The following is a 13,517-nucleotide window of genomic DNA, read 5'->3' on the forward strand; positions in this document are numbered from 1 at the left end:
TGTGCTTTTTGTCCTCGTCTGATTCAGTCACACACCCTCTGAGATCAGCTGTTTTGCAGATTGCACTCGCTCAATTAAAATATGAGCACAATTCATATGCAGTATATGAGAAACACCAGCAGGTGGCGTCATCATGACATCTATGCTACTTTTCCTGCCCTGAAGGATAGATGTGGGGTATTCAGTGAGTTTCGGTTACACTTTATTTGGTAACTCGGTGTCCTTGTTACATATGTTACATGTACTTACCGTAGTAATAACAGTAAATTATGCATAATTATATGCAACTAACCCTCAACCAAATCCTAATCCAAAGTACATGTAGTTGATTGTTAAAACTCAGTACTTAAATAATTACCCTGTAACAATGACACCTTAAAATAAAGTGTAACCCTTCGTCCTTTGTTACAATGTAATTATATATTTATTACAATTATACAAGTTCTGAGTAATGTTAAAAGGATTAGTTCACCTCAAAATGAAAATTTCCTGATAATTTACTCACCCCAACGCCGTCCAAGATGTTCATGTCTTTCTTTCTTCAGTGGAAAATAAATTAAGTTTTCTGAGGAAAACATTTCAGGATTTTTCTCCACACTTCAACGGAAACCAAATTGTTCAAGTCCAAATCAATGCTTAGATGTGCTTCAAAGGGCTCTGCATGATCCCAGCTGAGGAATGGGGTCTTTATTTAGCGAAACCATCAGTCATTTTCTAAAATGAGTCAATTATCTAGAAATTTTCATTTTGACTAAACTAATCCTTTAATTAACCCTAAACCAAACCCAGTACATGTTGTTAGTTGCATAACATCATGAATTATTTACTGTTATGGGGGGGAAATGTTGTTTTTGGGAAGAGCTATACATTTCCTTATCTTCTCTTACTTCCTGGTCACATCAGTCTCAAAACAGTTGCTACACAATTTACAGAAAACTGTGTCATATATATTTAAAGACTTTTATGGACTACTACTTATCAATACTCCCAACGGTCAGTCAGCCAGCTGAGATATTTCCTCATGACACACTCTTATTGTAAACACACACACACTCTGTTAGCTCTCCTGATAACACTCTCTCGGGGAACAGAGGGGCGTTTGACATTTTCCAGAAACAAAAGAGAGAGATAGAGAGAACACAGCATAGCAATGAAATGAAACCAGAAGGAATGCTTTTTGTTTTGGTAATTTTACGCCTAGTTTTGGGAAGCGTGAACACATGAGAACACAGTGTGTCTTCAGCCAAGGGCCTTTTAACAAACCGGACAAGCGAACAATAGATGTGCTGGAACACTCAGTCATTTTTCTGTTGTGTAACTGGATCTGCCATTCAGTATTGGACATCTCATATTATTTTAAGGCAAAAGAGTGCATTCTTAAAAAAGACTAGTCGTACGAAATGTTCTGATAATGATAATGTGTACAATAATTAGTTTTTATAAGTTTCAGAGGAAGGCAATTGCTGAATTCAGAATCACATACTACTCTTATGCCACATCTTTCTATGGCAGAAATAGTTAAGAGTAGTATGCTGTTTTTTTGCATCCCATGAGATCATTTGCTGAATTTGAAACCACATACTAGTATCTTACACTCTGAGGGAAAAAAATCACGGAGTACAAGTAGTCTGCGGTTCCTAATTCAGCAAGTGTCTCTTGCTTCCCTTCAGAGCATTAATAAATTGTGGTGTGAAACTGAGCCTCAGGTAACGAGTCACATGACAGGTTACTGTGCTGTGATTGGATGATCACTCTCAGTGGTTTATGTATATGGTCAAACTAGTAAATTAAACAACTGACCCACTGACAATCACTTATGGTCACTTCCAAATTGAAATGACTTGAAACATTGATCACCTGAATTTCATGGATTAAAAGCTTCAACTATAACTTCAAGCCACCATCACCAATATTCTTGCAGACAGTGATTTAATGACTAATCACATTCAGAAACATAATATATTCCTTTATATCTAGTGACACTGCTCTATGTCTTACCTATTCTCTGGAGATGTTATGAAGATGTGTTAATATTTATAACTAAAATACTCATGGGTTGCACTTTATTTTACAGTAGGCTACATGCACTTACAGTGTACTTACCTTAGAAAGTACAGGGTAACATAAGGTAACTAGGCTAAATGGGTTACGGTTAGTTTTAGGGGTAGGTTCAGGGTTAGTACCTGGTTATTACCCAATTAGTGTAATTACTGTAAGTACATCGTATGTACAGTACATCAGGAACAGGACTGTAAAATAAAGTGCAACCAAAATTTGCATACCAAACCAAGTTAATATGATTTTTTTATTTTTTTTTTGTAATATGAAATGTACCGACCATGCATGTTTACGCAAAACAACACACACAAAATGAAAAAGAAAAAAACTATGCATTTGTTCTCTTACTATTTTTAACATACATGCCAATTTTTGTTTATGTCTATAGTATCAACTAAAATTGACAGGTTTTAGAAATTAGAATGCATAAATACATTTTATATATAGCCTATAGACTACATACACACACACACACACACATTGATATAGCCTATATATATATATATATAATATATATATATATATATATATATATATATATATATATATATATATATATATATATATATATATATATATATATATATAAAATATATATATATATATATATAAGTAGCCTGCATTAATTAACAAATGAGACTTTACAGTCAGTAAAGTTACCATAATAGTGATGCTTGCTTGAACAAGCAGGACTAATGGAGGGTGTAAACAAGTACATGCGGTATATCCAGCTCACTTAAATATGCATCATCAGTGCCCGAACTCAGTGTGAGGGTTTCCTTGTCCTGGATGGGAAACTGGGCGGCAGCCAGCACACATTATTACTGTACGTGCCAGCATACTGGAAACACCGAGCAGTCGAGGCTCACTTACACTAGCGTGCGTTTGGTGTCTCATGCTGGAGTGAAGACAGATATCTCTGAGCTTGCGGGATTCCTCGTCCTCTCTCTTAAACGGATCCATGTGTAAACTCACAGACTGCCAGTTAAACAGCCCGTTTCCCAGAAGAGAGAGCTCCTCCCGGCCTCGCGCGCTCTCTCTCTCACACACACACACACTCGCACACACACTCCTGCCTGATTCAGCAACAACCAATCATACCACACGGAGAGAGAGAGAGAGAGAGAGACTGCTGTAGAGATATTATTGTAGGACTTGTAAGAAACACAGTGTTTCATTCTACACTGAATGTATTGTGGGAATAACAATAAAGATGCTGCCACAGCCATTTCTTGGAAACCCAGGACATAACAAGTTCACAGTGAGGAGGTCTATGATACCTGGCGAGAGCTAGCCGCTAGCCGTTAGCAATAGCATTAACATTAATCTCAATGGCAGTTGATATGCTCATATGGGCGCTCACCACTGGATTCATTTGATTTAAAGAAGTCACATCACTTGAAAAACATCTAATACAATGTAATAAAGTGTTTGAAATGTAGGCCAGGCTGTATTTTATTTGTGTGTGTATTTCATCAAAATATATAGGCTATTTATTTTTAATGGCATCAACAGAGATCGATGCTTTTTGGAGTTAAATGTAAAATTCATGAACGCTTCCTTATTGCAGCCTTAAGTTTACCAGAAATGCACCTGTACTTGTTTAAGATGAGAAATGACTTCTTGGCATATAAACCTATAAACCTATGATCGGAAGGTAATGTGGAGCCATTAAAACCCAATAAATCCATAATATAACGTATCATTATGTGACTTTGAACATCTAAGCCATATGTCTAATGACTTTAGAAATCCAATAAAAATCAATGCAATAGGTTGAAACAGTTGAGATCATTCAGCAGTAAAAATATCTGAATAAAACTTTTTTGTTAAACTATAGTGGATTAAATACAATTTATAGTAATGGTCCAGAAAGATTAAAAGCAGAAAGATACAGTTTGATTGATTTATTTTTTTTAAAGCATTTACTTTTGATTATTTGATTATTTTAAGTTAGGTTCTTTAAGTTGTAGATAAAATGGTTCTATTGCATCATGAAAAACTTACCAGGTTTACTGATATTTGATATTGATATAGGCTATCTGGAATCCTCAATGTCTGTCATCAACATTTAAATCCTGTAAACATGGTAAAAATATGTAAACAAATGTCAATGTTAGGCAGATCAATTTGTTGCATATCAAGTAACCAACTAAGCAAGCCAGAAGCCAGAGGTGAAAAAGGTGACAAAGGCAAAAAAAAACAAAAAAAACAAAACAAAGAAATGTAAACATGAGAATGAAATGCTTCTTTAAGACTGTAAAAGTAAACAAAAGCTTTTTCTCTCAACTCCAACAAAGGTGACCAAGAGTTGAAAAGGCCAAGCAGAGTTGGTTTCACTGGAACAGATTGTTCTGTGTTTCTCAACTGAGAGACTTGGCGTGCTTCCAGAGGAGTTTCCTCTTGGCCGATAGCTCTTTCATGTACAGGGAACAGGGAAGTGTCCCGAGATAGCAGGCCTCAGCCTGCTTCAGTTCTCTGGTATTTGAGCTCAAAAGATGTTCAGAGGAATAAAAGAGTTGCACATGCAGCCAGGCAGGGCAATATGAGTGAACTGGGTGTCAGATTCCTTCTTGTTGAACACTGCTGTACTGTTAATTCTCACTGGCTGAGAAGAGAAGCATTCTGGAGGACGTGCAAATAGAAACGATGAGAAGAAGTCCAACAGGGAACAGTCGCACCTCTGAGAGTTTCAGACCACCAGGGCATCTGTAGGGTCTGGCCGAAACCTGCTCTGTGCCATTCAAATACTGCGCCCTAAGGGGCTGTTTACACAACACCGTTTCCAACTAAAAACGGAAAACGTTTTATGCGTTTTGGCCGTTGGGCGCCTGAAAATGCAAACTTTTGAAAACCGGTTTCAAAGTGTACGTTTTTGAAAACGGTCTCCGTGTAAACGACAAAAACTTGAATCTCTGAAGACGATGACGTCATGCTCATGCGTATTACGTGTTCAGTCTATAGTGTTTCATCGCCATCTACTGGCCTGGCCACAGAATACAGCGTTTTTAGCCGTTTTCGCGGATCCGTGTGAATGGGGATCGTTTTGACAATGGCGTCTGTACGCAGAAAACTCAAAGGAAAAACTCAGTTTTAAGCTTATTGTTGTCATGTAAACGTACCCTAAGTCTCACAATGGATTGTTTAGTATTAGCATGTTGATAAGCTATATAGCAAATCTCATCTGCATGATTTGGTGTGTTCAAGTCCTCCTGGGAAGTTCGTACGTACGAGGTGGGAAGTCGTTTACGCCGGCAGGTTGCGTTCAAGTCACTTTCGTCGGAGTAAGATGGCGGTGTAAATTCTCTTAATTACAATTAATAAATGAAGCCACTGTAAACTTTATCGTAACATAGGAGAAAAATGTGTTTTCTTTTGAATCCCCATATGCAAGAATGTGAATAAGGGCAGAAGTCATAATGTAAAATTAGTTATTTTATGCATTTAAATATAACACATTTTTGTTTGTACTCCACAAATTAGCACTTATATTCCAGTACAAGTGCACAGTGCAATAAAAAAAATACATAACAGCTTGTCCCTTATATTGTGATCTCACACAGCATAATATTTTAGTCCATACAGGGAGACATTCTTACAATAATTAAATAACTATGATGTTGAATGCTCGCAGTTTCCTTTGCGCTTTATTTATATATCTGTCTCTCTGTCTGTCTCTATCACATTGTACTGTGCAAACATGTTTACAGCAAGGACTCTACAGTGTTTTCTTATGGAAGAGGAAATACGTCTCCGTTTTCAGATGTTTAAACACTACAGATTCTTTCCAGATGAAGTGCTCTGTCCTATATCACACATGAAGTGGACTTCCAAAATTATGGCCTTCACCTTCTCCTTCCGTCATCTTTACAACAGAAAGTCTGAATCAACACAGAACAGCTGAACAACACCTGAATGCGATGTTTTCCAGTCATCTCTGTAAAGCTGCTTTGAAACAATCTGTACTGTATAAAGCGCTGTATAAATAAATCCAGGTGACTTGACTTTCACACATCTGTGAAGTGCACTAGAGCCTATAGGGGCCTCATTAAGCACGTTTTAACATGCAAACACACACATGCAAACACACAGATTTGAACATAGAGTTCAAATCCTAGAGATTACAACACTAGAGTTTACAGCATAGAGTTTACAATGCTAAACTCCACACCAATGTTCATCTTTATAAAAACGTTCTTTGATGTGGAAAAGTGCTCAACGCCCCGTCAGGGTCTAGGCAAACGTACACACTTTTCCAGAGTCGGAGAACAGCAAGTATTTGGAAATCTAAGCAATTCTTGCCGCTCGTTGTAAAGCGTTGGCCGTTAACATTAATTATAGGGCGTTTGTGATTTATACATTTCACATCTTAAAGACAGGCGTACGCATGTTTCTTTGTGCGTACGTTCGTTCTCTGAATTACATACGCACATTGGGGAAATTATCGTATTGAGATTAAAAGTAGGACGGCTTCTACAGTTTTTGAATGAGGCTCCTGGTCTTCTGTCCTGCTCCTGAGACCCACAACCTGCTTCAAAAACACATTAAAAGTTTTCAGTTTTCAGTTAAAACGGTGTCGTGTTAGCGGCCCCTAAGTTAATAACTAATGATCTTTACAATGGAAGTGAATCAATCAAAACTAACTTTAGCTGGACAATAACTTTATTCTAGAGCTGCTGTAAAGCCAAACAATCTCTGTTGCTGTAATATCCTATTATCACTGTAAAGCTGCTTTGAAACGAGCTATATTGCTAAAAGCGCTGTATAAATGAAGGTGACTTGACTTGAGCTTGAGATCTGGCTGATCCTGAAGAGCTGGATCTGCTGGTTCAGGTGTGATGGATTAGGATTGGAGCTGAACTCTCCAGAGGGTTGAAGACACTCGACCACAGCGGGTCCCATCTGCCATTTCAGGACTCATAAAGGTGCTCAAGCTCACTATGTTCCCTCAATAAAGGCCATTACTGGAAAACTTTGGACTCCGGGAGAGCGAAGAGTGCCAGTTGGGATTGAGCCTGTTTTACAGGTTGGAAAATGTGGTTAATTTCCTTAATTATTTTGTTCACTCAGTTCATGTAAACAAACAGGATTTGTTTTCCCTTACAGAAAACTGTCCTCACGGGGACCAAAGCATGTCCCACAAAATTAAATAACTGGTATTATTATAGCGACATTTTGTTCCCACAATGTAGGGTTTAGCAGGACACAGCAGCAAACACACAAACACACAGACACACACACACACACACATACACACACACACACACACACACACACACACACACACACACACACACACACACACACACACACACACACACACACACACATTCTTCCTCCCTCTCTCTCTCTCTCTCTTTCTCTCTCTCTCTCTCTCCCCCCCCCCCCCTCTCTCTCTCTCTCTCTCTCTCACACACACACACACACACGCATTACATCAGGTTAATGCCATTATACCATGCACAAAAGTTTTAATGTCATCATTTATAATAGATAGAATATAAAATATAAAACCAAAAATAACATATTCTAAAATATAAAAGTAAAACTGAAAATAAATAATGATCATGTGTTAATATGACATGTCCTGCTCACTGTCAGTGGTTTTACGGCCCAGAAAGATCAACAAAAAGGGTGATTTCAACCTGATAGGAAAACAATGTTGACATTCCACCGATCGTAAATTATTAATGTTATATTGTTGATATTTCCTTTTCTGTTTTCTGTTTTTTTTTTTTTTATTATTATTATTATTTGCTAAACAAATATATATATATATTTCCTTCCTGGAACAACTTTAAACCGTTTTCTGTTTCCAAAAGGAGGAAACAAGGAAAACTGATAAGAGTTCCCAACATGCAGTCAGGATACTTCCTTACAGTCAAGACAAGCATTATCATGTACAAATAATTCACACTGTCCGACGAAGTGTGTGGACAACTACAGGAGCTCATCGTCCAGGTGTGTTTTCTTTTCCATCCCATTATGCCACTGAGCCTCTGCCACAAGGTTTTTTTTTTTTCTTTTTTTTTTAATACAACAATATGTCATCACATGGCTTCAGTGAATCCGACTGGTTTCTTTTAATAAGCAGCTCACGGTCTCACCGCCAGTCTCACGAGAAGGTTTTCCCCACACATGAATCATGATGAAACACAGATGGCTCGCAGGAAACCTCAATGAGATCTTATCTAAACACACAACCCTAAATGCTTATCAAGTTCGTGTGAAAAATATTTGACGTATCTGGATTATTAGACTCAATAAGTAATAATATGATCGATTGAACAGTGTTCCCAATGTGAACCATGCTTAAGGAAACAACGATTGCTGGGGATTTTTATTTGCATGCAGAGAGCATCTCTACACTAAAACAAGGATATAAGTGACTTTATTTTATTCAAAGTACATACTATTACAAACTGTTAATGCTGATAAAACAGGAATCCTACAATTTTCCCGGAAGTTTTTCTGCACACTGTGAATAAATAAAATGTTAGTTGCCTATGCATGATTTTCTTAAAGGTACAGTGTGGCTTAATATGAGGCCTTTAGGTAAACATGTTTTAATGAGAAACAAATTCAGTCATAAGTACACTTTGGACAATATGGTACAGTTCATATGTTTTGAATATGTTGGATAAAATAATCATTTCACACTTTTTAACGGTTAAAACGGCATTAGTTTGTTTTCTATTGTTATTTAGAAGTAAATTATTGTGGTAATCAAATGTACGTGTTTTACCATAACCAACTGAAACATATAAGCATTTAAATCAAAATAACAAATGCAACTGGAAATAATACTTAAAATACATAAAATACTTAAAATACATAAAACATAAAATGAATAAATCTTTATGAAAGTGTGACATAAGTGGAAAATACTTCCTTAAATTACTTTCTTCTTCCTGCATATATGCACTTATGTGTATCTTGGAATATGGCTATATTTGTGTGAATATGTGCTATATGTATTTGTGTAGAATGGATAGATTACAGATTGCCCAAATATGTGTAATATTAGATATCACCTCCCTTTACTAGTGAAATCTCAGAGAAGGAGAACTGGAAGCAGAACAGAAAATACTGAAGATTATGCATTCCCGCGAAACTCCTACAAATTACCACCTCATTTCTCACTAAAAACTGTGAAATATCTTACAGTAACATCATCTTATCAAAAAATCCATTCTGTTCCAACCTTTTACTCAACTCTTATCTTCCCTGACCCATATCCCTCCATTATTCTGCAATAGACTGAGTGCTTTTACGAGATGAACTTGATAAGCGGCAGCTCATTCTCGGCCTCTGGTAAACCAGCTTTGTTTAAATATAATAAAACCCTTCCTGGATCTCATTACAATTATCAACATTACATATTTGCTCTGAGCAAATGCTATCTGGAAAGTGCACTGACTTATTATTAACATACTGTCCCCGCATAAGTCGCTTGTTCTGTGTTGATGTACACAGACAGGTTGATGATGGCATCTGTGTGTGTATCTGGGTTAGCAGGAAAACTGAAACCAGAAACTCTTCTTGATGGCTGAAGATGATAACGATAATGATTCTGATACTGTTCCTCTGTTGTATTCTCTGTAAATAAGAACTATGACATCAGTTGTGTTTTAATTCCTTTCTATGCAAAACTCTCTACTTGAAAACACTCTGGAAAGTCCAGTGCAGTTTTTCCCTGTGAGGACGAGTGGAAAACCGACCAGCAGATAGGCCTACACACACTCTATATTTTGTCCAGTTTCTAACGAGACGCGTGTCTTTCTGTTCCTTTTTCTCGGCCAGACTACCCATATTTTCAATGTAATTTTAGCCTACGCTTCTGCCTGAGGAGATTCAGCATTTTCAGTAAATGAGCTTCACCGCTCGCATGCTGTTGACTGTATTGTTTATGTGAAACCGCATTAGTCAAGGTGACTTATTTAATAATTTGTTTGATAATGAGTACTTATATGATAATCTTTTAATATAGGTCAATGGCGTGTTTGGGAAGTGTTCAAATACATTTGGTAACACTTTACAAGAAGGTTCATTTTTACGATTATTAACTATAGTTAACATGAACTAAGATTGAACAATACATCTAAAGTATGTTTTAACCTTTAACATTTACTTATACATTAGTGAAATCAAAGGTTGTATTTGTTAACATTAGTTAATGCACTGTGAACTAACACGAACAGCTGTATTTTTATTAACTAACATAATAAATACTGTAACAAATGTATTGACCAATGTTAGTTCATGTTAGTTAAAACTAATATTAACTAATGAACCTCATAGTAAAGTGTTACCATAAATTTGAATGAAAAGTACAAAGGATTTTTTTCCACTCAGAAACTGGAATTTCCTGATTTTTTAATAGCATTTTGTGTCATTACCTATTAGGGTTATATTTATTGTATTTTTGAAATGTATAATATAGTCTTTCAGATATGATATAGATGCATATCATGTAAATATGTTTATTATTTAGCCTACATAAACATGATTATTAGGCTACGCCTGCATTGTTTAAAATACATGCTTTGGGCAATTTTCATTATAATTAATTAACGTTTCTAGCAAAATAAAACGTGTGATTTGTGCTATCTTGTTAACTTTACTTTTACGTATAGGCTTTATTTACTTAGTATCTTATAATAGTAAATTAAGCCGACAACATTAGCGTCCTCTTGTGGATAGGATATGCGTATTCAGTCAGACTATCGTGTCAACACACTCGTTGTTGGCCTCAAATGTGCTAAATACCATACACTTTGTATGCACTTTATCATCTAAACAGATCCTTTAACACGCATGAATTCACACATGGCGCGAATTTGTGCCCGAAGACTCGTGGAGAATTCGAAATTCGAAATATCACTGTTACTAGGAAACGGTATCTGTTCATCAACAAAGGGGAGGTGTGTTGTGTCAGGGAATACGTTTACAGTAAGACAGTATATCTGGAAGAGTAGAGACAGAGAGAGAGAGAGAGAGAGAGAGAGAGAGAGAGGGAGAGGGGGAGGGGAAGAGCATGTGAAGTACCAGGAATAGTATTACTGACAACCTACCCTTACTGGAAGAACCCCTGGGCGGAGCCAAACTAGAACATGACGAGGAGGCCACTACAAATAACACAGGAGTTCAGCACACCAGCGAAGAGAAACACTAACTTCTCTTAACGAGACACGAGTTGAGTTGAGGAGCGAGGGAGAGAGAGAGAGAGAGACTTAGTACTGTGGATATTACAAACAGTTTTCATCTATCTAAAGATACTCAAAGGTAAGAGAGGTTTTCAGAATATATTCTTGGTAAACTAATCAGAGTGCCAGCTCTGACTTTATTTTTATTGGCTTAATTTAATAATTCTTACTCCTTAATAGCTAATAGCTAACAATACTTAGGTTACACTTTATTGGTAACACTTTATTTGACCATGTCATTGTTACATGTTACATGTACCGTTAGTTGTAATAGCTATAAATTGTGCATTATTACATTCAGCTAACCATAAACTAAACCAAACCCTAATCCTAACCCTATAGTAAGTACATGTAGTTCGTTAATATTACTCAGTACTTAAATGTATACTTACAGTGTAACAAAGACACCTTAAAATAAAGTGTAACCCTTTATTTTAAGGTGCTCGTGTTACAGTGAGTAATAATAATTAACTATATGTACTTACTATAAGGTTTGGTTAAGGTTTAATTGCATGTAATTATACATAATTTATAGTTACTACTACAGTAAAATACAGTAAAAAATGTCAAATAAAGTGTTACCGACACTTATGTTCAGCCAATATAAGGAGTAAGAGCTATTAGCCAATTATTTTAAAAATTTTGTCAACCAATCATAATTATAGCAAAATCAAATAGTTTTTGTACTTGAATAAGTTGGGTATCTTTACTACATGTACTTCAATCTGCAATGATAGAACAGTATCAAATGTCTTGGTTTGATGACTGGCTTCAAACCCCTACCCCATTGACTCATTGAACGTGTGTGTTTCCTGTGGTACTCATCAAAGTCTTTCTCCACAGGCTCCTGCTACCCGCTTTGAGAGACTCACGCCATGGTATCCCACAGCAAGTTTGACAACGCAATGAGCAGCAGCCTTTTTGAAGCAAGCATGCGGCTGCCGTCTCACCGTTACAAAACCTTCAGCTCCAAGCTGCAATACCAGATGGTGCAACACGCCATCCGAATGCTCCAGGAGAGCGGCTTCTACTGGGGGTCCATCAGCGGAAAAGAGGCCAACCACCTGCTGAACTCGGAGACTAGCGGGACCTTTCTGGTCAGGGACAGTTCGGACAACCGGCACTTCTTCACGCTCAGCGTCAAGACCGAGTCGGGCACCAAGAACTTGCGGGTTCAGTGCGACAACAAGTCCTTTTTCCTGCAGACGGACTCCAAGAGCGCGCAGTCCGTGCCACGCTTCGACTGCGTGTTGAAGCTCGTCCATCACTACATGCCCTCACCCAAAAGCAACCTGTCAATTGGAAACTCAAGAAGCGCGTACTACATCTACACAGGGGGGGAGAAGATCCCTCTGGAGCTTTTAAGACCCCTACCTTGCATAATGTCCTCCCTGCAACACCTCTGCAGGAAGACTGTGAATGGACATATAGAAGTTTCTGACAAGAGAGAGGAGCTGCCACAACAGCTCAAAGACTTCCTTCAAGAGTACGATGCTCCCATTTAAACAACTGCTAGCTGATAGAGATGCACTGATCTGTGAGCTACGGTGAATGAAGAAATGAGGGGGCCGAAGCTAGTCGAGACCCAAAGGTCCTTGGATGCTTGATGGGCCAAAGAAGTATTGAACTGTTCATGAGTACATGGAGTTGGCGGGTACTGATGGATTGTCACGTGACTGAACTCCAAGCCTCGTTCTTGCCAGTGAATGGACATTTGTACTGTTCCTTCGCTTGTACCAGTGCCAGTATCTGTGGGCACCAATCACTGCCTCTGCACTGCCCCGAATCTGCAGGGAGAGACAGAAAGCCATTTAACCGAAACCAGCCGCCACCGCCTTCTTCCAAGTAAATATTTGTGCCTTTCAAGGGAAAAAGGAAGAAGTGAGTAACAGCATAGCACTGAGGCACAAGCTGTTGAGAAACGACTTCTGGCTGGGAACAAAAGAGTCAAAGCAGTTCGGATAAAACACACCAGGACTGAACATGTATGAAAATGGACTTGTACTTGAAAGAGCGACACTTTGAAACAAAATGTGTGTGTGTTTGTAGAGTCGACGTGTGAGTTTGTGTTTGTGTCGGGAGCAGTTTAAACGACACTGCTTGTCATTGAATGTATTAACATTACATGAGTGGTCTATGTCTAAAAGATCGCCCATGTTTCACCTTGTCATACAAAACACTGTTTACATATATGAAGATCGGTTATCTTTTGTAAGGACATCTCAACCATGTTGGTGATGTTACGTATTTATA

At 37.7% G+C, this 13,517-nt stretch overlaps 1 protein-coding gene across 1 annotated transcript; it reads left to right on the forward strand.

Moving 5' to 3' along the window:
* Positions 1-11,041: 11,041 nt before the first annotated feature.
* Positions 11,042-13,208, forward strand: socs3a (suppressor of cytokine signaling 3a). The gene is made up of 2 exons (XM_079854950.1): positions 11,042-11,343; positions 12,108-13,208. The coding sequence occupies exon 2, from the start codon at positions 12,140-12,142 to the stop codon at positions 12,767-12,769; it is 630 nt and encodes a 209-aa protein (XP_079711076.1). The 5' UTR covers positions 11,042-11,343; positions 12,108-12,139; the 3' UTR covers positions 12,770-13,208.
* Positions 13,209-13,517: the final 309 nt, after the last annotated feature.

Source organism: Squalius cephalus (genome assembly GCF_949319135.1).
Source record: "Squalius cephalus genome assembly, chromosome: 1".
Taxonomy (NCBI): domain Eukaryota; kingdom Metazoa; phylum Chordata; class Actinopteri; order Cypriniformes; family Leuciscidae; genus Squalius; species Squalius cephalus.